This window comes from Rissa tridactyla, chromosome 7 (genome assembly GCF_028500815.1).
Source record: "Rissa tridactyla isolate bRisTri1 chromosome 7, bRisTri1.patW.cur.20221130, whole genome shotgun sequence".
Taxonomy (NCBI): domain Eukaryota; kingdom Metazoa; phylum Chordata; class Aves; order Charadriiformes; family Laridae; genus Rissa; species Rissa tridactyla.
Window position 1 is genome coordinate 55,377,838 of NC_071472.1, and position 23,836 is coordinate 55,401,673.

At 40.1% G+C, this 23,836-nt stretch overlaps 1 protein-coding gene across 7 annotated transcripts in view; it reads right to left on the bottom strand.

Annotated features, from left to right (window-relative positions):
• The window catches only part of CUX1 (cut like homeobox 1), a 280,982-nt gene that overhangs the window by 168,904 nt on the left and 88,242 nt on the right, over positions 1-23,836 (bottom strand). For all 7 annotated transcript variants that reach the window (XM_054209734.1, XM_054209732.1, XM_054209736.1 and 4 more), the window contains exon 3: positions 622-669. In XM_054209734.1, coding sequence (XP_054065709.1) covers positions 622-669 — 48 coding nt within the window. The remainder of the gene's footprint in view (positions 1-621; positions 670-23,836) is intronic.

A 23,836-nucleotide genomic window follows, 5' to 3' on the forward strand; every position in this document is an offset into this window, starting at 1 on the left:
AGCTAAAATGTAAAATTCTGTAATTGGCCCAGATGCCTTTTGCTATAGAAATTCTGCAAAATAACAACAGTTGGCTTTTAAACTTGTGATCGCTCTAATCACGTGTTTCTTAGCAGAGCAGTGTGAAGAGAAATCAAAGTAAGAGCCAGCACCAGAGCTGTTAACACTTTCTGTTGGTTTTCCAACAAAGACCTGCCAACTTTAGGTTTTCCATCAACCCCTCTAGAAAACAATGTTTTACAGCTGAAAAGGTATGCAGTGAAAACTATTTCTAGTATCTTCATATTTTTGTATATGTACATTACATTGCATTCATTAAGTGTTCAAACCATCGAGTCACTGAGGCATAGCGAGTTAGCATGTGCCACCTGAGTCACTGCTACGGTAAGCTTATGCTCAGGTATGCTGAACGCAAAGTGATTTGACCAGTTTAGCTTGTCCAGCACAAACCCAGCGTATCAGACATATAGCCTGCACACAGCAAAACGCAGAAGGGCTGAACCCCTGCAATGTTCTCTGCTCAAGGGCTCTCTACCCACCCGGCCATGCTGAAAGACTGACAGCACACCGGGCTCCTGTGAAGCAATAGCGAAAGCACCACGAGAAGCATTAAGCTCTTACCTCTCCCTGGAAACTCTTCAGTAATGGAGCTACCTGTTTGCGCAGGTCCTAGAAGACACAAGCAAGATATTTCATCAGAAAAATTTGAAAGGACAAGTCATCGTCAAGTTTCTCCTAACTCTATTTTCAGTTCTGAAATACTACTTAATTCCTGACCACATTTTATGGGAGCTTTGATTAAAATAAAAGTATACCTAGAATTTGTTTTGAACAAGTCTGCATTTCCAGTTTGACATATACCTGTATCTGTTGCAAACAGTATTAATTAACAGAACTGTAGTGATGCCGGGTAAGTACTGAATGCCTTCAATCTCATAATTCAGCTGAAACGCTAATGCGATTAGAAGTAAATGCCTCTATCTACCTAAACAGCAGCTACACCTCTGAACTTACGCCAAAGAAATTTTCACAAATGGAAGCTAGGCTTAAAGGGAGACGGCTTTGGACCATCATTTCAACTAAGAGCGTTTCCATTTTGTAAAAGGTCCATTTTATTTATTATTTTCTCAAGAGTGGTCTGACTTTAGCCATCAGAGAACTGGAGATAACCACATGGAAAAAGAATTATCTGTTGGTTTCTGTGTAACTCAAAACTTCTTCAGAATTACAACACACTTCGTGCTACAACTTTCATTAAAACACTGCCCATAGTATCACTCTAAAACTTTATAGCATATTTTTACTTAGCAAACAAGATAATTTAGGACAACAAAGGTATATCTATCTTGCATAGACTTCTCAGTGGCCCCACTTTTAAGCTGGTTTGGATCTAATTCACTTACAAATTCTCAGAATTCTCATTATGTGCATGCCTGAAGAATAAAATCCTGTAACTTTGCAGAGGACATTGTATTACGCATGCACGGCCAAGAAGCAGGACTCCTGTTTTTGCTGTGGTATTCCACTGACGAGGCACAAGCAGCAACTTTATAGTGCCCTGACAGCTAGAAATGAAGCTCTAAGAAGTATAAAGCAATGGCGTGATGCTGCATCATTTAGGAGGGCAGCACTGACTGGGGTTACCCAGGAAGAAGGTCCATTTCCCACCCTTGGAGATTTCCGAGGCACAGTTTACCAGAGCTAGTGTGGGTGCCAAAGACCCATTTTTAGGGCCAGGTGACATGTAGTCAGCCTCTGGACGTACCCTCCAACCAAGAGTCCTGTGAATCTCTGAGCTCACAACTGGGGCAGTCACAAACTGCCTAAGTAACCAGGAAATCTTCCTAGCTTCCCACAGGCCACAGTCCCTCAGCTACCCAGAACCTCATGAAAGAGGTCATAAAGAGGTCTTTGAAGTATTTTCTCTATATAACAAGGGGCCGTTGAAGCCTTGGGCCTTTCAGAAAAGAAGGTGGCTGTAAAAACCTGGGAAATTCTCTTTTCCAGTGCATTTAGTTTTACATCTAAAGTCATGCAACGTATTGGACATTAAACCACTCACCAAAACACCCTCAGCCCTGGATTTAATCTGATTTTCCTGAAGGAAAAGTAGGCTTTTGAGAGAAGTGATTTTTGTCATTTAAATGACAAGTCATGCAGAGAGCTGGAGTATCAGGAGTTCTCCCACTCCCTGAGAAATGGCTTAGGGGGCCAAACGCAAATGAAGCTATCAAAGACAAATGATCAGCCAAATTTCACTTCTTACATGGTTAATGCACTAACATACAGCTAATCCCTATCAAGTTAAGGATAATATTGCAGCTTTATAAGCTCCCTCTTCGGCACCAAACCAAACACCACTTCAGTTCTTAGACCAAGTCACGTAAATGTTTTCTGCTATTTTCTGCTGTCTATTTTAGGACACAAAAAGGGTAGATACTGTCCTTGTATATCGCAAACATCTACAAATTACACCTCTACCAAAGCAAACTGGCAGGTTGAGCAGCATTTCCCCACTTCCTGACTGCTCTGGGAGACCAGAGGGCTTTGCACGTTTTATAACATGTTTTCTTTGTAACCTGATGATGATGACATTGAAGAAAGTAACAATAACCATCCATAGCAAAATAAACGCTCACATTCAGGGCCAAAATCTGGCATGGTAGGTTTTAATGCACAGTGAAATTACAAACAGAGACATTAGATTTACAGTCAGGATACTGGCACCCTTTATAAAATCAGGAAAAAATTATACCATTCAAGCAAAGCAACATTTCTTGAAATAAAAATCTCAGCTGGTAGGAAATCATCGGGTTTAGGCCTTCTGTCCATGGTATTGCCTCTGAATTTACTGACTAGTTTGGCACCAGCCAGCAAACTGATGTCAAAACTGAAAGCAGAAATACAGGCGATCTAATTCCAGATCAGCCCCAAATCTCTTGCTTGCACGGCTCTCAAGAGCAGGGCATTATTCCCACTGCCTGAGCATCAGAAATCACCCCAGGTACATCGGGAGATGACAAAGCCCCGCAATGGCATTCAGCGAAATAAAGGACGGCAGGCTCTGGAGGCAGGAGAAGGTAAGCCCTGCTCCTCCCTGCGTGCGTGGCCAAGAGCCTGCTATTGAACTGCATCGTCTGACACGTACTAACTTTTGAAAGACAGGATTGGCAGCACTTTTTATTTCATGATATAAACTATGTCAGGACTTTGCCTTCATATTAGTCTTTAATAATGAGAGATGTTGTTGGTTGTTTATAGCAGAGAGAAGAGAGAGAGAAGCAAGGGAAAGAAAAGGAATAGAAGGGGCATCCCAAAGCCAAGAAAACAGTTGGTCAAGCTGTCAAAAGGGAGAAAAAAGCTTTCAAGTACAAAATCTGATTCCCACACATCTTTCATTTCACAAATTCAAGATGCTAAACACTCATCCCAGCAATCAAAACGTTACCAAGCAAAATTTGTGCCATAATGGGAAAACGTGTTGTGCTTGATTTAGACGGCAGCTTTTGTTGTTGGTAAAACTGTCTTTAAAACATTTCATGCTAGAGGAGAATGCAGCTCAAAGTGATTCAGTCCCACTGGCAAGCAATCGGTTATACCACAGTAATCAATCCGGGGCAATCCTGGGACACACTGATCATTAGAGCACACAGTTTAACAGGGTAAAATGCTTTGACGACTTGAAATCTTAGCAATAACTTGAAATCTGTTGCAGCTGAACAACAGAGACAGAGCATCCCGCTTCCATTATCTGCACAGAGCAAACAGGCTAAGAAAAGTAACTGCAAGGAATTTGCCCCGGTATTTTAAATGCAACCAAATACGCCACGCAGGTAAGTGGATAAATGGCAGACACCATAACAAAAGGCATAAACACCTTCTTCACACCGTTTTTTGTTTTCGCCCCTCTCTTTCTCTGCCTTGGAAAGAGTTTATAGGCTACTTTTATAATTCCTTCCTTGGCTAAACAGCATCAAAACTTTACACAGCTCACAACAAAAGGGAAGTAAAAATAAACACACAGAAGTCGGGAATACATATGCCTCGAGTCACCCGCTAAAACTCTGCTGGGGAGATTTATTTTTGGCAGTTTGGAAAAATTCCTCATCAGACTTTGTCTCAAAATATTACTCTAACATCAAACAGAATTTTACCTTCTTTGCACTAAACTGAACAGAAAGAAGGACGTTCAGTTGAGACACGGGGGAATCTGTAATGTTGGTTAGCAAGGACACCATATGATTTATTGTCTGTTTAAAGTGTAGTGGCCTTTACTGCCTGGGCTGTGATCAAAACAGGAAAAGCAACCAACTCCAGCACTCCCATACAGCTAGCAAATCATCGCCATCAAGGAGAACAGCTAAAAAGGGTACATGCAATTGAACATTAAAACAAATGATAATTTATCAACACAAATGCATTGAAATATTCGAGTACTCCTATACAATCACATTATTAGCCTACTTTTCCATGCCATCTAAACCTGCATGTTCTCTCTCTCGCTCTCTGGATGATTTATCAGGGCAGAGCAGTTTTCTGAAAAAGGCTCTATCACAGACAAAGTCGGTATCTGAAGTAGAGACTATGAATTAGGATGCTGTATCATTATCTGAATCAAATCTGATAGCTGAAAGCTAATATAGCATTTTCCCTTTACAAGAGTATAAACAACGAGTTTATATTTTGATCAAGTGGCTACACAATGAAATCTGAATCCAAATAATTTAACTCCCTTTCCAGTCTCATTAAAAATAACTCTATGGAAAATGAACCAAGAATAAATCTGCAATAAAAACCTGGGCAAAAAATGCATCTTTCTGACAACTAAACCACATTATTTATCTATCACTATCTTCATACACTGTGTACAGCACAGGGGATGTATCAATGGTCAGGCAACCAACACTCTGTTTGTAATTTACTTGAGGTCTGAAGCTACACAGCACCTTCTGATCTCCTCGCAGACTGCTCCATCTCATTTACCTCCCAAATGCTTATCTCTAAATGTCACAACAAGAGCCCTATGCCCCTGGTTTGATAAAGTGGTCCAGCAAGGCTAAGCTTGACCTACACACCTTTATCATCTACAGAAGTATTGTGCTCTTGTAACATAAAACAAGACAAAAACCTGGGCAAATGTTCTCTCGTATGCCTCCTGTGCCACATTTCCTATGATTTGTTCTATATACCGTCTACTCGAGACACGCATTGGCTGGTGGATGTCACTATGTCTGGCAGAGAAATCATAATGAGAAGCAGCCCACTTGTATCAGCATCGGTGACATCATTAGTTCAGCTGTCACAACCTATTTTTGAGCTGCCTTATCACCGGGGAGATGCTACGGCTTTCCTGCCATCTTACCCTTTTGCGTTTCCTTCCTTGTTAGCCCACACGTAATAAGGAACTAACAACTGGCCCTGCGCTCAAAACCGGCAGGGCTGAATATCGTGAGTCTAGATACTTTCTTATGAGAACTTACAAAAAGAAAAAAAAACCCAACCCAGAAGAAAACCCAATATATATTGACTGTGTGGGAAGGTATTTGTCAGGTCAATCAACATATGAAGAAGAAATAGCATGGCCTCAAGAGGAACTCTCGTGGTGAAAACCTCTTTCAAGAGGCAGGGTGCTGGTATGATGAATATTTGTTTCTTGCGATTGGGAGGATGTTTATCTCTGTACCCTCAGAGGCAGGGCTGCATGTGCTTTGTCCACACAGCTATTATCTCGATAATGCTGTTGAGCTTCTCTTTCATATAAATATAGCCGAAAGGGGGAGAGGTAAAAAGCAGCCAAGCATGAAGGATTTAGGAAGAACACTGGCATCAACTTCCGAGGTGTGTTTGATTATTGTATACTTCAAGGACACAACTTTGTCACTGTGAAACACAGAAATCATCAAGTTAACTATAATTAGTAGTAAGCAGTTCTGCTGGTTAATTAAGAGAGAGCCAGCAAGCGTATATGCTTCACCCTGCTATGAGTAAACTGGTGAACAAGTTGGGATCACTCTAGCAGATGCTCACCTACCAATATACAAATTTTAACTATTATTTCTTTGTACCCACAGCCATGAAAAAATCAAGAACATGCAGTTTTTCCACCAGAGATCCCAGGCACATGTGGTTGGAGGCATACTAAGGGAAACATTTAAGTCTTTATGTTTAATTAGTTCCAGAAAGCTCCACTTTGCTTTCTCTAAAAGATACGAAACTGAAATCCCCAATAGTTGTCTAAACAGGTATTACACAGTAGCTCAGATGACTTATTAATTCCTAAAATATAAGGCAAATTAAATCATATGAGCAAACAATTTATTGCTCAATTTACAGTACAATTTCATGAGACATAAAACCTCTTATTGCTTAAGGCTGCTGAAGTATTTACTTGGAATCCGATCATTAAAGAGTGAATCATGATGTTATCAATTTTCTATGATATTTTTAGTTATTTTAATACACTAACATGCCAGTATTTTCTCTGTACAAAAAAAATCTTTTTAAGTTACATTTATAGATATGTTTCAACCTAGCACAATGATAAATAAAAAATCTTGATTTATGGTAGCAAAATGTACACCACAGTACTTTCTGAAATATTTCAGCTCACAGATCTTGTGCAAATTCCATTAGCTTTAATTATTTATTAGCAGTAGATTTAGATTACTGTTCTTGACCTATTTTTCAGTGTATGGACCCACCCAGCAAGAAGTGAAAAAATATTCCATTTGTGAAAGGCTGATTTAGTGAGAGCAGACTTCAGCTTAAAGTAGAATATTAAGCAAAAACACATGCATTGTAATTCAGGGGGAGAAGCTTGCACTTCTGAAAGGTTACGAAGCGGGGCATAACCAGCCTACAGAATAAACACTAAAAGAGATTCCTTGAAAAGAGACGGAATTTTTGCTGTTCAGCCACCTCAGACCAGTTTTCAAAACTGCAGCCACACGACAATCCCACAAGGAAGTGAGCCTCAAGAGCAGGCAGAGAAGTTTCAAGACTCTCTTTGTGGAAATGCCCTTGTTTCTACCAAGCTCTGTAGACCACGTGGGCCCTAATAAGCCCTGGGGAGACGGGTCTAGGGTGAGGAAGCATTCTGGGGCTGCTCCTGTGGTCCCTTCCAGGGGCGAGGAGGCACATTCCGCGCTTCCCTGGCACGAGGGAAATGGAGCATCTCTGAAGGTGTCTACTTGCCACGTTGCCTTGGGTCTGGGACTTTACTTTCAATGGAGTTACTCACTTACGCGAGTCTTAATGGAATCCTCTTATAGCTTCTTCCAAGTTAAAATAAACAAAAAGCTAACAAGTTTACTCTGTGCCTATGCAGCAACGTATAAACAGACTGGTTACCTTCACAACTGTTTAAAAAAATCAACTGTGCGAAAGAGGAACTGTTGCACCCATATCATGTATGTATATACACACACATACTTATAGACAATAGAAAAAGAAATTTTTTAACTAACTTTACAAATCATTTAGTGAACTATGCTTTTTAGAATCATATTAAAACCTTGCCGTCATTTATAAAACAGATAGTTAACATTAGCTAGAAAAGACACTGAACAGAAACAATTCAGAACTTAAAAAACGAGAGTTGCTAGGAAACAAAAAAAATTAATTCAAACAAAAATGATTCAGGTAGAGCTTTGGAAAGAAGCTAATTCTAATGAAATGAAAGCCTGGTCACTAAAATTCCAGTAGTGGGGGAAAAAAAGGATGACTTATGTAACAGCTCACCAAGACACTCAGAAAAATCAAGCATCATTTTTAACAAACATATTCATTTAAAAGCCTACATACTGCCTAATGGCCCCATGGAGATTTTTTCCTCCCGCTAACAGTTTGTCCTGCTTTCTCGTTAAACCCTGTAGTCCCTGCTGAAGGCTGCAGGCAACACCAAACATGCCATGACAGACCCTTGTCATGGGAAAAACCACATGCCTGTATCATCCCAGGTCAGGAGAACTACTTCTTTATGTAATGAAAAACCATTTGATTAGCCAAATAAATATTTCAGAATCTTTGAAGTGCATTGTTCTTGCCAGTGGGATAACCACGTGCCAGCAAAACCCAGGAATCACCGTTCTTAGGGCTTAGGCCAGTATCTCTGCCTACAGAAAAGATAATTACTTGGTACCGAGCTTTGCTAAGTACCTGCACACTTTATTAGATGAGTACATCTGTCCAATAAAACTGAAAGCAAACTGACTGCTTAGTTGTACATCCCAATAAACAGCCAAACCTCCATTCATCAAGTTTTAACCAGAACCGCCGTGTCCCTCCATAAACTCCTTGCTGTTCCACAAGCTCTCTGCCCCTGCAGTGAGGTTTCCAGTGAAAAAGATCCTTAACCCTCCTCCCAAATCACATCCTGCAGGATCTTTCTCCATCCACTACAGCGCTCTCATTTTCCACTTTGAAAGTCTATAGGAAAAGAGTTCACAACACTTCCCTGATTATTCAGAATTACAGCCTGCAGAACAGTTTTCTCTTCAGTGTGGAACGGGGAACTTCTGAAAAAAGGTAATTATTATGAGTCTTAAAAAATTAACGTCTCTAATGAGAAGCTAATGACATAGGCCATGACTCTGCAGAAAATGCATCTAAGTACTGTGGTCCAATTAACAACACCAGTTCAAACACAGACTAATGCTTCACATGCTGGATTTAAAAAGAAGAATATTTAATGTGAAACCATAATTGCACCTGTAATTTTCCATATTGCCTCCACACAAGCAGAGCTGTGTCTGCATCAGTGTGAACCCTACTTCAGCGCTCAGTCTCGCCTTCTCGGGTGGTGAAATCAGAAACCTGGGTGCAGCACGGCACTCATGAGATTTGAATTTCTCCTCAGTCTCAAGAAAAAGGTGGGTAGGACCATTCAGAAATCATTAATTTCAAGGTGCAGTTTTATTCAGGAAAAGGGAGAGTACTAAAACACATTCATGTTCTAAAATCTGTTATTGATCTAGTGGAAAGATTTCCAAAATACAAGTATCTTGCTTTAAAGTCAGGTTAAGAAGAATAATTCTGTGTTAAATACAATAATAAGGAACCAGGCTTCACGCTCACAGATCCTTACACGCTATACGTAAATTGGGGGGGAGCAGTCCGTGCGTTGCCGAGACATCAGATATTGCAAAATTGTTTTCCCTACTTATCTTTTAACTACACGTTAAAAATATAGCTGTGAACAGACCGTGCATTAATCATACTCTGACATACCTGCATGTAAGAGCACAGGTGTATTTACTGATTTATATCATTATAGCCGGTCTTTTTCTATGAATCCAATGCAAGAAAATCCAGTACTAAGCAATCCTCTAATAATCTTTTTATAAGATTTGCTCGCTTAATCTTGATCGTGACCGTTCAGTTTTATTCAAAAGCCAGTTGCTCCTACAAAAAACAAGTTGTTTCATGAGGGTCAGAGAGAAAAGCCTGCTGTCCTGCAAATCCATGTCCTACATTTGCTAAAACTCTCGCGACCATCTTTCCTTTCTTTATGTTCTTCATGACCTCTTCTACGCAGGGAGTCACTGACTAGTTGCCTGCTGCGACTCACGGGTTACCATGCCTTTAGCAGGCATCGCCCTTTAAATGCAGCTGAAGTGATAACTTCAGATTCTTACAAAGATGAGAAATTCGAAGGAAAAAAAAAATTGACAACCTCAAAAACATCAGTATATAGACCCAAAGGGTTTACCACATCTAATTTAGCATACCTAGTAAAAACACCTCAAAATTAATATAACTGTCATCCTCCTGACCTAAATAAAAAAATACAACACGGATCTTTTCATGTTGCTTCAGTAAGTGAAGTGAAGCAATTCAGAGAAAACGAACTTTTGCTGCCTTTACGCTTCCTGGCAAAATTCCTACCAAAACACGCTCAGGCCTACAATGTATATGCTTTGGTAGCACACAGTAGATACAAATGAATCATCAAGATCAAAGAAAGCAAAATCTCGCTACAGACTTGTTCAATACGTTTACTGTTTGTTAGTGGAACTTAAGAAATAAAAAACCCACATAAAGCACTTTTGAGCAGCAGCATCTTCTCACAACTGTGATATATAGTCTCAGCTGGGACTAATTCCCAAATTCATGTGCTGAACCGTGAACTGTTCCAGTATTTGGGGTGGAGGGGGGGGGAGGAGAGGATAAAAAGACCAGGAAAAGAAACACAGAGGACTGAAGATTAAAAAAGGAGAGAAAGACAGACAGAGCGAGCTCACAGTCTGCTGTTCCTGTGCACTTATTTTTCCATCGTTGAAGGCTGCAAGCCTAGCACTGAATCACAATGAACTCAATAGCAGATTAAAATGAGACATACTTGTATAATAATAAATCAACAGAATTAATACAAGCTTATCTTCTACTAACTTAGAAGGGGGAGGTGACAAATTGCACTTAAGGAAAAATAGTTTTACTGTTGCTAGCATAAGCTGAGCATCTATAGGAAACTGCTAAATTTAGAATGCCAGCTTTTGATGATAGCAACGGAAATTAATTCAAGTTTTTTGTGTGTATGCTCGTTTGTTGGGTTTTTTTTAAAGAGCTCTAGAATGTTACTCATCTTCTTGAAACTCTTACCAAAAGCAGAGACTTCATAATGCACTGTCCTGCCTGCCTACTCCCTCCTACTCTTCCCCCTTAAAAAGGCAGAATTGCTCCTTTGGGCTACAGCAATTTAGGAACTTAATGCAGTTTAACGAATTCCCTATCTCTTGGCTGGAGCCGTTTGGCTCTGACAGATGAATCGGAGAAGTCCATAAACGTCTGGAGGATTTGTGCAGACTTTTTCTTGTATGACTATATATGGCAAGTACAGATCAAGTTATCTACAACCATTTTAACCTAACCTTCAAACTTTTTACCTTATTTCTATCTTTGTGGCAAACTTCCTTGATCTGCAATACCACTAAATTAGACATAAACTGTCAACTACTTTTCTCAAAAGCATTTTCCCCACTCTTTACAAGACGGCAAAAATACCTGAATTTAAGATACACTTAAGTAAAAATTAACTTTTGTTAACAACTTCTGCTCCTCATAAATACATTTCTATATATGAGTGAATCAGAACGAGATGCTGTGAAGCTCACATTTTCATTTACACTATTCTACTGTTATCGAAGACATGCACCTCGCCAGACACCAGATGTTTTCCATTACTGCTTACCTGAAATATCAATTAACACCAAGTGTCATGAGAAGTCTAGCACAAACTGGTAAAAGAAGTGAAATCTGCACTCAAAAAAGGAGGGGAGGTCAAAACTCACTGACTGATGTACACAGGGACTTACAAAGGAATTCCAACAATGCCTGCAACACCCTTTAATCCAGAAAAATAGTCTATTTGAACTTCTTGCAATCACCATTTTTCATACATATGATAATTTTTACATGGTGCTTAAATAAAAAACAATAGCATGTGATACAATATTGAAGGCTTCTTTTAGCTGGATCAAAAAAAAAAAACTCCTCTGTGCCTCTAAAGCAAAGGGTACACTAAGTTCAGGCAACTTCTTTAAGCTAAATATTCCTAACACACCTCAAAATGGACAACAAGTGCCACTGAGAGCTCAAAATGGATAAGATTACAGCTCCTCAAACCCAGGAGTGAAACCTGGGTAAACAAACTTGAAAGACTGAAAGTAAATATTGAGTTTTGTATGCACAGAGCAATAATAGGAGAGTATGACAGACAGAGGAGGCGGTACCATCTAGAAAAGCTGCAGTGAAGAGCCACATGAAGAAACATTTATGTAGAAACATCTTTATTAAACAATTTTCTTTGGAGTCTGTTGTAAAGAAAATACACAGGCACAAAAATATTTTCAGAAAAAAAATTCACCACTAGCCTCCAAAAAAGCAAACCGATAGACAACACCGCCAAAGTGCAACAGCATAGCACTCGGCAAGAAACCGAACAAAGAACCCTGACGGTTTTGGGGACGCGTCCACAAGAGCACAGAGCTGGTATCCACAGCTCTCCGCTCTCCCAGGAGTCGCATAAGGAAATAATATCACAAATGACAACTTAGCTTATAGGCACAGTTGTTATTTACCATACTTGCTTCAATTCATCTCTTTCTCTACATATATATATATATAAAACCATATTTGGTTGCTAAGATTCTACAGCATTTAAAACCCAGGAGGTGTTTCTCAGGGAAAGATACCATCCTGAGCGAGGAGATGGCATCCTCCTCTCTCAGAGATCCAAGATACTATTATTGTTTTATTTTACGATGCCTAGTGATCTATTGAGTCCCTGACCTCCATGTTCAGAGTCACAGGAATGCAACAGTGATGGGAAAAAAAAAATAAATCCAGACAAACTGCAAACTTTGGCGTTTTAGTGGTGTTTGTAGGTCCTCTGACAACACCTGAGTGAAGACTGCTCACAAGGCTTCCACAGAAAAGTTAGAACACTCCTACGGAGCTGTTAGGCTCGGTGATGTTTCTTGCACATTTTCAGTACCTTACAAATTTTGCTGAAAGTTCTGAAATTCTCCTGCTTCACCTCTGGCTGGCTTACAACTGCCTGAAAAATCATTAGTAAGAAATAATCCTGATGCATAGCCCCCTTCTGAAACACAAGGGCTCTCTTTTAAATGTTATTTAAAGCCAAGATCCACAGCCAGCCTCTTCCTGTGCAAGATACACACAACAGTTAATTGCCCTAACGACCCTGAGCTGCTTTGAAACCTCAGCAGATGATGAACAGCCACTGCCCCATCACTAAAAACCGTGGGCCAGATTCACAGAGGATGGAGAGCTGCAGGGGCGAAATGGGAGCACTCCGTCCTTGTGAAATGGTCTTGGGAAATGCGGCGATCACAAAAGTTAAAACTACTATTCAGAGATTATATCTCACCCAGCTGCTTATTGACACTGTGCAGTTAAAACATGTAATTTTAAATTTCTAAAGGAACACTATATTTGGAAATGCAGTATTTGAATAAACACTCTTAAGACCCAAAGCATATCAAGTTTTCCCAACTGATTACAGCCTTATAAACTGACATTTCTGAACCACTGATCTCTTTCTTAGCCAGGGCAGGACAAACACTGAAGACCCTCTTTCGTGGGGGAAGGAAAAAAAAAAAAGGCAAATCAGGCAAGTGACACCATGGACTCTCAGAATCGGTAGTGATTAAACAGCTTATTTGACTTCACAATTTCTACTTACTGGATACTGATCATCTATACTTATAAAAAGATCTACCAGTTCATTTTTCAAATTTATTTCGAATTTTCACCTTACTAAGACTTCAGAAAAACGCAAGTTTTAGTATATTTTCCCTCATTTTAAAAGAAGGCTTCTGATAACCTAACAAAGTTGTGTTTTTGTAGGTTACCTACTCATCCAGAGCAGACTCTTTTCCTACTAGAAAATGAAGACAGATACTGGACAACCTACAGAAGGGGCTGGGGGTGATCAAGCCTTTTGTAAACCACCTGCACAGGAAAAGATGGGAAAATTTAACTGATGCCACACTAGATGTAGCTGAGAGGAATGTAATTTTTCAGAAGATGCCAGGAATGGGAGCGCTGTTGTGGAACTGCCGGGGCTCTCCTTCCCGCCATGCAGGTCCCGGGTCAGGGACCTGTCAGGGAGGCTGCGAGCTCATGGCCTGGCCTTTCCCACCCTGGGCATGGCGACGGCCGCCCAGCTCACTCTGGGAGCTCCTGTTGCCATGCTATCATTGGCCATCTTTCGGGCTCTTCCAAGTTTTACACAAATCAAAATAACCATCTTCGATTTTTCTGTCACGCACGCAGCAGTGGCACGGGATCGCTCTCCAGGCCCAGTGCCATCCTCCGCCATTTTACCTCACCTCAGGTAAGGCTGAAGACAGAGCTGGGAGCGCGCCCTGCTCTGACACGTTCTTCATAACAGATGTGTATAAAACACCTTCACCACATCACATGTAAGTAGATGGCGAGAAACAATCAGCTAACTTTCAAATTAGAGAATGGTGCTATTTTATTCTAATGCTATTAACACAGTGACATTTCATCACTCTGGATGTAACTGCAAGTTAGGATAGTGAGTCCCGTCTGCGAAAAGAAATAAACTTCTTTGCACTATTATAACTTGCATACAGTAAACCAGTAAACAACCAAAAACCCACATCCCCTCCCACCGCTAACCGACGTTTATTTCCACATGACTTTCAAGTGTAAACCAGCCTCAGGCTTTTGCGATTTTCTGAAAGACAGGGTACCACCTCCCCTCCGCAGACCTCTCACCTCTCCTCAGAAACCCCCTCAGCGCCGGCCACCTCGAGAAGCTGTGCTACTTGACAGTGCCGGCGTGAAATTACCACCTGGGTGGCTGGAACGGCTCCTGCAGTGTTTGAACAGCCCATCGGATCTGAGGACTGAGATAATTCACTCATGACATGCATTCACCAGAGCAGACAGGGGTATCTGATGCATTATTTTTGATGCTGCTCTCAAAGTTGTTCTAACAATCAGGAAATGGAAGCACAGACTGTTAGCCCCTGTTGGAAAAGAAAAGGTATCATTCAGTTATCTTCCACATGTTTTTTTAATAGTGCGGAATGTAGGGAAAGGACTGCATGACATAAACTCTTTGTTGGTCAAGTTCTAGATGCACCAGAGGCAAGTGAGACAACTCCACAGACTGGCTCTCTGGATTGCAATCTGCTTTTTCCCAGCCATGTCAGACCTAGATCTAGTTTTTACCTCTCTTCTTCCTTCTCGTCTGCCCAATCCATTCCCGGCTCCGTGCAGTAGGCACCGCTTACTCCCTCCGGCTGGCTCGCCTTCCGACACGCTCCCTGCCAGCCTTCCAGCTGGAGCTGGGATTTCTCAGGCAAGCTTGGCAACTCAGCACAACCTTTCTGTTCCCTATCCCCAAAAATCCTCTTGTGTTAAGCACCCTCCTTTTGACCACAAGTTCACTTTTTGGATAAGTAAGCCATTAGTGTGATCCAAACCAGCCAGGGTTATTCCCCCATAAACAACTTGTCCAGTATTTCCTCAAGGACTTTGCTCTCTCCCATTTTTCTGCTCAGTTTTTTTGACAGTTCTAACTGACACTCTGGAGCGTTACCCATTAAAACCCAGCACACTGAAGTGTGTAATATGTTCGTAAAACATAAATATTTGCCAGATTGTCATACAGAAACAGTTCATTATCTTTTCCATAACTGGGTAAAATACAAAAACTTATGTTGCAACAGCATGAAACGCTCCTGAAAGTGTGAAAATTATTGCTCATTTTCATGTGAACTGGAGTATTACAATATAAATCATACTGTTTACATTAAGTAATCAGGAGAATTTCAGTTTATGCAAGTAGGAAGCTAGAATTATTAACAACTTTTTCTGAACTAGGCTTGTTAACGAATAGCTTTTTTGCCCCTTATCAGCTGCACAAACAACAATGGATTTTAAATCAGCCAAGTGACCTGTGAACTTCTCCTAAATGGGGGGCATATAATTTAAGACAGCCAAGAAAGTTTCACAGGAGTCAACAGGGCTCCTCACAAGGGGCACATGTGGAGAGAGTTAAAGCTTCAAACCACTATTTTTTTTCCCCTACTCAAGTGTCAGCTGTGATAAGCCAAAATTAACAACCCTACACTGTACCACTTCAAATGAAGGGGGAAAAAAAAAATCTCTTCTTGCAATTCTAGGTATTTTAAGTTGCATATGAGCATGGTAGCTAAATATAGACAGCGACAACAAGAGACAGCATTGTCCCTTTGGGCACATTGAATATTATCTCAGAATTCCCATCTTCCTGGGCTGAGCCTTGGTTTTATTTTTTTTATTATTTTTCTTACTTAGCAAAGTGTATATTAACCCCTACTTTGTTTCAGATGGATTAGTTAAACAAAAAGTGTAATTTTTTTTTTTAAAAAAAGGAAATCCTGATTCCACAAGAGCACCAGAAAGATTTCCAGTAATTTTCCCAGCTCTGTGTTATTGTCCAGTGCACAGAGAGCAGACGCCTTCTGCTTTCTCAGTGGATTGTCAAGATGTTTTCAAAATGTGGAGGGCACCAATATGGAGTTTTTACAGCTTAGTAAAACAGAAAGCTAAGTTAATATTTTTAGATGTAAAAAGTGTCTTTTTCTCCAGGAATCACACACTTCACCTTCACATTTCAATCAGAAGTGTAAGAAGTAAGATCAAGAATTACTATTTTCAAAACACTTCCTAGGAGCACAACTACATTATTTGGAATCCACCAGATTCATGAGAGCCTTTAATATTGAACATGACCAGACTTTCAAATGACATGGTTGCTCCTGACTTCTGAAGTATTTAAATACCGTTGAGTGAAGCACACATTTTCACTTAATGTACCTAATGCACTTAGAACATCGACAACACTTCATTCTTAAGCCGGCCTCTATATAAAGTTTAATTTTTAAAGCCATCTATAAATTATCAATGACATCTCTTCTGAAAAATGTCAATTCCTATCCTTAGGTTGGCAGAATCCATCTGTTTTGTGTAACATCCTCTTCATATTCAAGCAATTTTAAAGCCCTACTGACGTACGGTTTTCAAGTGAGATGCTGCTCTTCTAGGATTTCATTATTTAGACAAGTCCCATTCTCGTGTAATGACGACAGTAAGTAAACACAACTGTTTCTGGACTAAATCCCATGGCTCTAACTACAAATGATGAAATGGTTAGATAAGGGATGGGCCCAGATACCCCATAAATATCATTGTATATGGCATTCCTCCCGAGTCATACAAACTGATAGCCTATGATGTCAAGAGTAAGCAGCAGCTGGAGATACCGTCTTGCACAAGCCACTTAATCTTACGATCAATGAAGTATACTGGCACTCATCACCACTAATATTGCAATTCAGATCATCGTTTATTGTGACAATATACAAGCACGGGGTTGTCACCACACACCCATTCCATCAGCCAAAATCTCATTTTGGTTATTCTATTCTGTTCATCTAATTTTACCATACAGTCACAATTTAGCATGTCATTCTTTAACTTCTTCAGCTGTTGTGCAGTAACATTGTGGCTTGTTATAATGCAACTAGGATTGCTTTTTATGCCTTTATGATGTTACAGAATGAAGGATAAAAATAATTTTCAAATGTCCACAGCAATCTTCCAAACCCTGTACAACACACACTATTTTCACTTTTTAAAGACTATACAGATTAAAAACATTTCATCTTTGCTTTCAAGTCATACAGGTCTTCTCTGCCTCTTTTCATTCTCTAACCAGTAAGTTACCGAGCTCCTGTCTGTACAGAGGCATCCTCTAAATTCAAAGCTAGGTTTCAAGAAAGTTTAATCTTGCAGCAACAACTGCAACAAGTTGCTGCAGTTCTATATGAACTGCAGTTGCTCTGGTTCAAGATGAACATATCATAAACTGTCACCAAGCCTTCTGACACAATTTGTCATATAGCAGCAAAACAGACGCTGCCCGCCTCAGATTCTGTAATTGTGGAGCACTGTCTACTGCATGCTGAAATCCTGCTTTCTGGTCATGGCAAACATAAATCAAAGAAAAAAATCTGCTCTATTAAATCTATTTGCTCTGGGAGAACAAGGATTTATCATCCTCTAAAACAAGTGGTCAATAAGATTCAGAAGTGCTTAGCACAGATCTTGATGAATCGGGATGCCACAGGTGACGCTGTAATTGTATTTGAAAGAAATCCACAAACAGAAAGGTGAACGCTCTATTTATTTCAGCGTATAGACCGGCAGTGGATTAAATGCATCACAAACACAGTAGGATTTTCCCTCTGCATCCCCTCAGGGAGGATGCTTAAACAGATTGTCCCAAGAGGCAAAAGCAGTAAAACAGCAGATAGGGCTGTTTTAACAAGTAAACCTAAAATGGATATTTCCTATACAGCCATCACAGAAAGTATGGCTTCTAATAGTTTTTCCACACCGCACAAACCTTGAGCAAGTGAAAAAAATAAGTTGCAGCAGCTGGGAGCAGCAGCAAGAGCGGGTCAAGTCTAGGGGCCCTGCAGGGAACCCACGGAGCCTGAAGACAATCCACTGGCGAGTAGCATTTAATGACTCAGGAATGGCTGGGGCATAATCCTTGCCTCAAAATCACATGATGATTCCCCAACACAAAAGGGAGCTTGGTTTCTCACCCAGGACAAGAATTTGGTCCCGAAGGACAGAAAGGAGAGGCTTAAATAGCACAACCATGTAATTTATAAGGAAATGAATATAGGTATATTGCAATGACAACTTTGAGTTATTAAATTAACCACAAACTAATCCCTTTCTCCCCCGTTTTTGAACGGACAAATCTGATTCTGCTGCTTTACGTGTTTGAATTTTGTTCCAGCAACTTAAACATTGTGGGGAATCAACATCCTTCCATAATGCGATGGCCAGTTTTAGCACAGCACACAAAATACTTCCAAAATGATAAAAACGCCTATCTGCCATGGCTTTTGGCCAGCCAGAATCTGAACTTGGATGGCGAATCTGCATCTGGTTTCACTTTTCAATAACAAAACAAAAATCACAGGCATCATTCATTATCTACAAGGTCCAACACGAAGGCTTTCAAATACACTTTAAGAACTAATTAAATGCTTATTTAAAACTGAACTGAATGTAAATACTAAACTAAAACTGAACTGATTAACTCGCAACATATTGTGCCTGATTATCTTTCTGAAGAATGAGCTTTTGGCACTCTGGACGTTTGCGCTGGAGGATCAATTTCCTGTTCGCATCAAGACTGCTAAGGAAATCTTCCACACATTTGATTCAACTTATGTTTAAAGTGTCTGCTTAGCCTTGGACACAGGACTAGACAAAGATAATGTTTTCGACGGGGTAAGATAATGTTTTGAATTCAGGGGCTAAACTGTATCAGTTTTGCCATTAGACCAGAGGCCAAAATCCAAGGATACTCAAGGCAGTCTGGCCAAGCTGTTTATAATCAGACCTCTCCCTTTCAACCAAGGACTTAGATGCTACAGAAACTCCTCATACGAGTTCCATAACGCCTCATTTTGGTTTAAATTTTCTTAACACAGCAACACACGCTTGTGAGATATACTCATCTTCTGCGTTTGATATAGCTAAGGAGGGAAATGAGATTCATAAGCTACAGCCTTCATTCCGTTCCAAAATATTATCGTAGCAGCTAAAAAAAAAAAAGGACATAATTTGCTCCTACTATTGTTCCTTTTGATGGTTTCTTATTACAGCCAGCCTTTCTTGCCTCTTTGAAGTTAGGAATTTGGGTTTTTAAGTCATATAACAATCTTTATATATTGTTTATTTCTGTGCTTCTTTCACTCTAAGGTATAAAACACATTCCTAAATTTTATACCCTTGTATTACAGTAACACAAACAAAAATTCAGAAAAGACTCGAGCTCCTTCCATGCTGGCCTCTGCCCCAGTGAGGATGCAGCCTTGTATCAGACGGGATGTAAGAGAACAGACGAATGTAGTCTGAGGGAGAGGTATTAAACCAAAGAGCATTCAAAGAGAAAACAGGAGAGTCTGCTGCTTACAAGAGCAAGGAGACATTTTTACGCAGCGTACTTCACTAGGAACACCACAGGATTGAAAAAATGAGTCCGCTGTTTGCACTTCAATATCTATCCAATTTCAGTCTATAACAGAAGAGGCAGCACAACCAAAATTAAAAGCGTTCATAACAGAGACTGTTGCTCTTTTATTGTGATTGTTACAAGTCACATTAGTATAAATTTGTGAAGTGTTTTAACGCATTTTCATTTGAGCTTAATTAATTTTCATAGAAGTCTGAGCTTAATTAATTTTCATACAAGTTTGAGCTTAATTAATTTTCATAGAAGTTTGACAATTTTCTCATTTGTTGTTGAAATCACAACATGAGTTTTCCATATGCAAGGCAAATATAATAGTATCAGCTCACGAAGTCGTTTTTGGACTTGTTTTTGTATTTCACAACCAAAAATACTTCCAATGTAAACTGTTAACTGAAGCTCTGACAAGTTTTATTATAAATATTCCTAGCTTTAAAGAGAAATTTGAATAAATTCACTTAGTGTATGTTCAAGACACAGTTTAGGGCTGACAGCTTCAGATTATGCCTCATTTATATGGAGCAGTGATCAAACTCGTTAATATGTGAAAGAACTAAAGGAGCAGATTATTGTGAATCAAATAGCATGAGCAAAGTTGTCTAGTACCATGAATAGCTTATGAGGATTTACGTAAGGTGATAGTTTTCATGGTCCCTTGTGCCAAGGTTTCTAAAATAGATGAATAAACAGGGAGTCGCTTTGAGCAGCACTTCTTACAAGAGGCTGAGGTTGTGTCATTAGCAGTCACTGCAAAGCCAGCGAGACGTACAGCGCTGATATCGTCACCACGTCTGCAACTCGCTCTATAGGCACAGCGCCACTGCGTTAAGTCAAGGAGGAAGCATTTAATCTGCCCATAATTCATCCCATATGTTAAAAGCGATAGGGCCCTTTTTACTCAGTCAAGGTGAGCGATTTGACAAGACAGGTAAGCTGATGCAAAACTTTTCTCCTTTTGGTTTTTGGGCTGCCAAACGCTTGCCGTGCAAGTGCAATGGCTCAGTAATTTAAGAAGTGTTCTTGCAGAGGAAAATCAAATCTCACTATGAAGCAGAGTCTCCTTAAAATTCATTTAATCTTCTGCTAGCACAAGCCGTGCACACACAATCACGAAAGATGATAATCTGCTATATGTAACACTAAGTCTACTATTATTCCATTTATTGAAAAGTGCTATAATAATGTTTCATGCACACATGTACTAAAAAGACAAGTGGATTAGGAGATAGAAATTCAGGGTACTTCTTTCTTACAACGTATGGCTGCCTAATACCTCCAATTTATTATGTACAAACGTGTGGCTTAGCACGTTTTGTTCAGTCTCCCCTGTACGAGAGCTCTGCCAACAGCAGTTTCTCCAGCAAGAGCTGGAGGCCCCCACACCTCAGACTTTTCAGGGAAGGATAACCCCCAAATCAAAGACATGTTCACTTCTTACTAGTTGTACTTTTTCTTAAGTAAATAAATCATCAACAGATGTAACTATTAGGAGAAAAGGGAGCGCTGATTTATTTGGCATAAACTCTTATGTTTCTGAAATAAAAATAACTGGTTACTGCTGTCCAACACATGCCACACATGACTTCTCAAAGTATCCAAATTTAATCTTTAAGAGATACGGAGTTGTTTTGAACAAAAAGACAGAGGATTAAGAAATCTCTTATCAATATTCTTCATTCAACCAGTTCTTAAGAGCTGACACACCCATCGCTGTTCAAGTCACAAGGAAACACTAACTTAAAATGTTACTGTTCATCCAGAGACCTACAAAGCGATTATATGAATCAACGAAAATAACCATTACTAGGAACATTATATTTCTGTTTGCAATTTTCTGTTCACACGCATTGCTTGGGGCAGCTGCCAGGAGAGAAGCTGGACCTATTGCACACGCGCTGCACGCCCAGTTTGAGCACACGCCATGAGCCTCGCGTGTGAAAGAGCCCATCCCCGGCTCCTCTTCACACTAAAACTACTGCGCAGCTCATACACGGGGCTTCCGTCGGGGACACAACATTTTAGGCTCACGGGGCATGCGCTGTCAAGTTGATCCGCACATGCGCGGCTGGGCTTTGCCTGGGATTTCCTGTTCAGACCAGGGCACCAGACAGTCAGAAATCCTGGGCAGAGCGCCAACCTTCTCAAATTTTGCTTGGACAAAATTTCCAAGCCAAAAGGATCAAGAAAGAAAAAAATAAATTGGGGAAAAAAAAAAGAACACAGAAGAAAAAAAATAGTGGGAGAGTATGGTTGGAGAACATCAAGCTTATTTTAGACCTTCACATTACTGAAAATATCTGTTTAATTTTTCATGTCATTTCACGTCCAATTTCAAGGAACCGAAGCTGTAGTTAAAGACAATACACACACAAGTGCAGATTACTTTTTGTTTGTCTGCAGGTAGAGATCTGATCCTCCCTCTGCCTTCTCTCCCATTTTCCCCCTCATCTGGAAGCTAAACCTAGCTGCATTAGCACAATATTCCTCAGGGCAAGAGGTAGTAAATAAAGTTTAATAATGTCCCTCAGCACCGATTTCAAAATGCTACAGGCTCTTGCTCACTTGCGGGCTGATCCCACTTCTAGGGCTGCTTCTGTAAAAAACTTGACCGAACCATTCTTCTCTACCAGAAGAGTAATGACAACCACGTCTTGTATTTTTTAATCAAGCGATACTTAGAAACTACTGACAAAAAGACCACTTCTAAATTATTCTGACTGTAACTTTCTCGTTACACAAGCTTTATAAAGCTGGTCCCAGCAAGGTCTCTTTTAAATTATAACCCACACTACAGTCACTCGAGAGAGGGTTTCTGTTGAATTTTCCTGCTTAAGCTCCATACTGCAAACTGCTACAAACTGGTTCCAGGTAACTTATTAAACAAAGCTGATATATGTGAAATGGCTTTCCCAACCATCTTAACCTTTTCTGACCTTTGCTGTCCTTGTCAATGGCCGTACTTAGTTCCAGCGCTGGACTCCGGGTGTTCTTAGTGCTTTATCTCTGTTAGCAATAGTGCAGAGCCAGACAAATTGCAGTAATGTGCCATCTCCTGACATTAAGCCAAAAGGGGAAAACAGTAAAGGGCAGGATTCCTGATGCATTTCTTCACTATTTTGAATACAGGCCATTAGCAGAATAACCAGAAAAATGAGGGTAACACTTATTCTGATTATTAACATGGTATTTCACTCCAGCAACTTCATTGCTTTAAAAATTTATGGTTTACTACTGGTTTACAATCAAGGTACGCAATAACCATGTTCGGGGGCCAAATCTTGTAGGATATATAGAAGTCTTAGGACACTGAGATTTAGTAAGTAGTGAGCTCACATGCAGAAAAGGATTTTGAAAGCAGCTTCATCAATTCTTAGAATAAGAGTTCTTTTGAAAATTAGTACTAAAAATTTAATCCTATGAGCTACATAATTCAACTTTGAACAATTAATGTCTCTTACGCAACAGCTGCTGTTTTCGAGTTGAAGCCTGTGTATTTTAAACGCATGTCAATAACATGATTTATCATAGAAGTGTTTGCGAAAGGCAAAATACCCATTTTGCCAGTAGCAGCAGCAGTCCACAGTGGCACTTTGGAGTCCAACAACGGTGTCTCACACACAAGTTGTGGAGGAGCACGGACCTAGCCACGAGCCCTCCCGTTGCTTGTACCCTTCTACCCGGCTATTTTCTTCTTTCTGCCTTTACACGGAGCTTAAAGTGACTCTTAACCCAAACATTACACGTAAATCTTAGTAGAGGACATTTAAAAGTGATAATTACTAACCATTTCCCTAGATAATTAGCTTATAAAAAGTGTATTTTTAATGTGGATTGCCAAACTCTCCACTAATCATCTCGCGCCACTTCCCCACAGTAACAATTATTGAAGAACAGCTTAAAAATGCATAAACAAGAGCATTTAGTGCTCGTTTACTTTAGACCAAATGTCAATAAAACCTCAAGATCCCGTGAACTGGATGCATTCAGAATTCAGTATGAAGCTACCACAAAAAACCTCTGGGCCCGGACTCAAGTTGCCTGTTTAACTTCAAACTTACTTGTTCCTTTCCCCACTGCTACCACTCTTTTTCATTTTCCAAAACTTCCAACAGCATCATAAAAGGAAGCCCAGCCTGCCAGAGCACACTGCAACGCCCGAGACTCAGCGTGCATTTTCGACCCGGTGAATAGCCAAGAACTTTTGTGTTTATACTACTTAGCTGTTCATACCAAGTT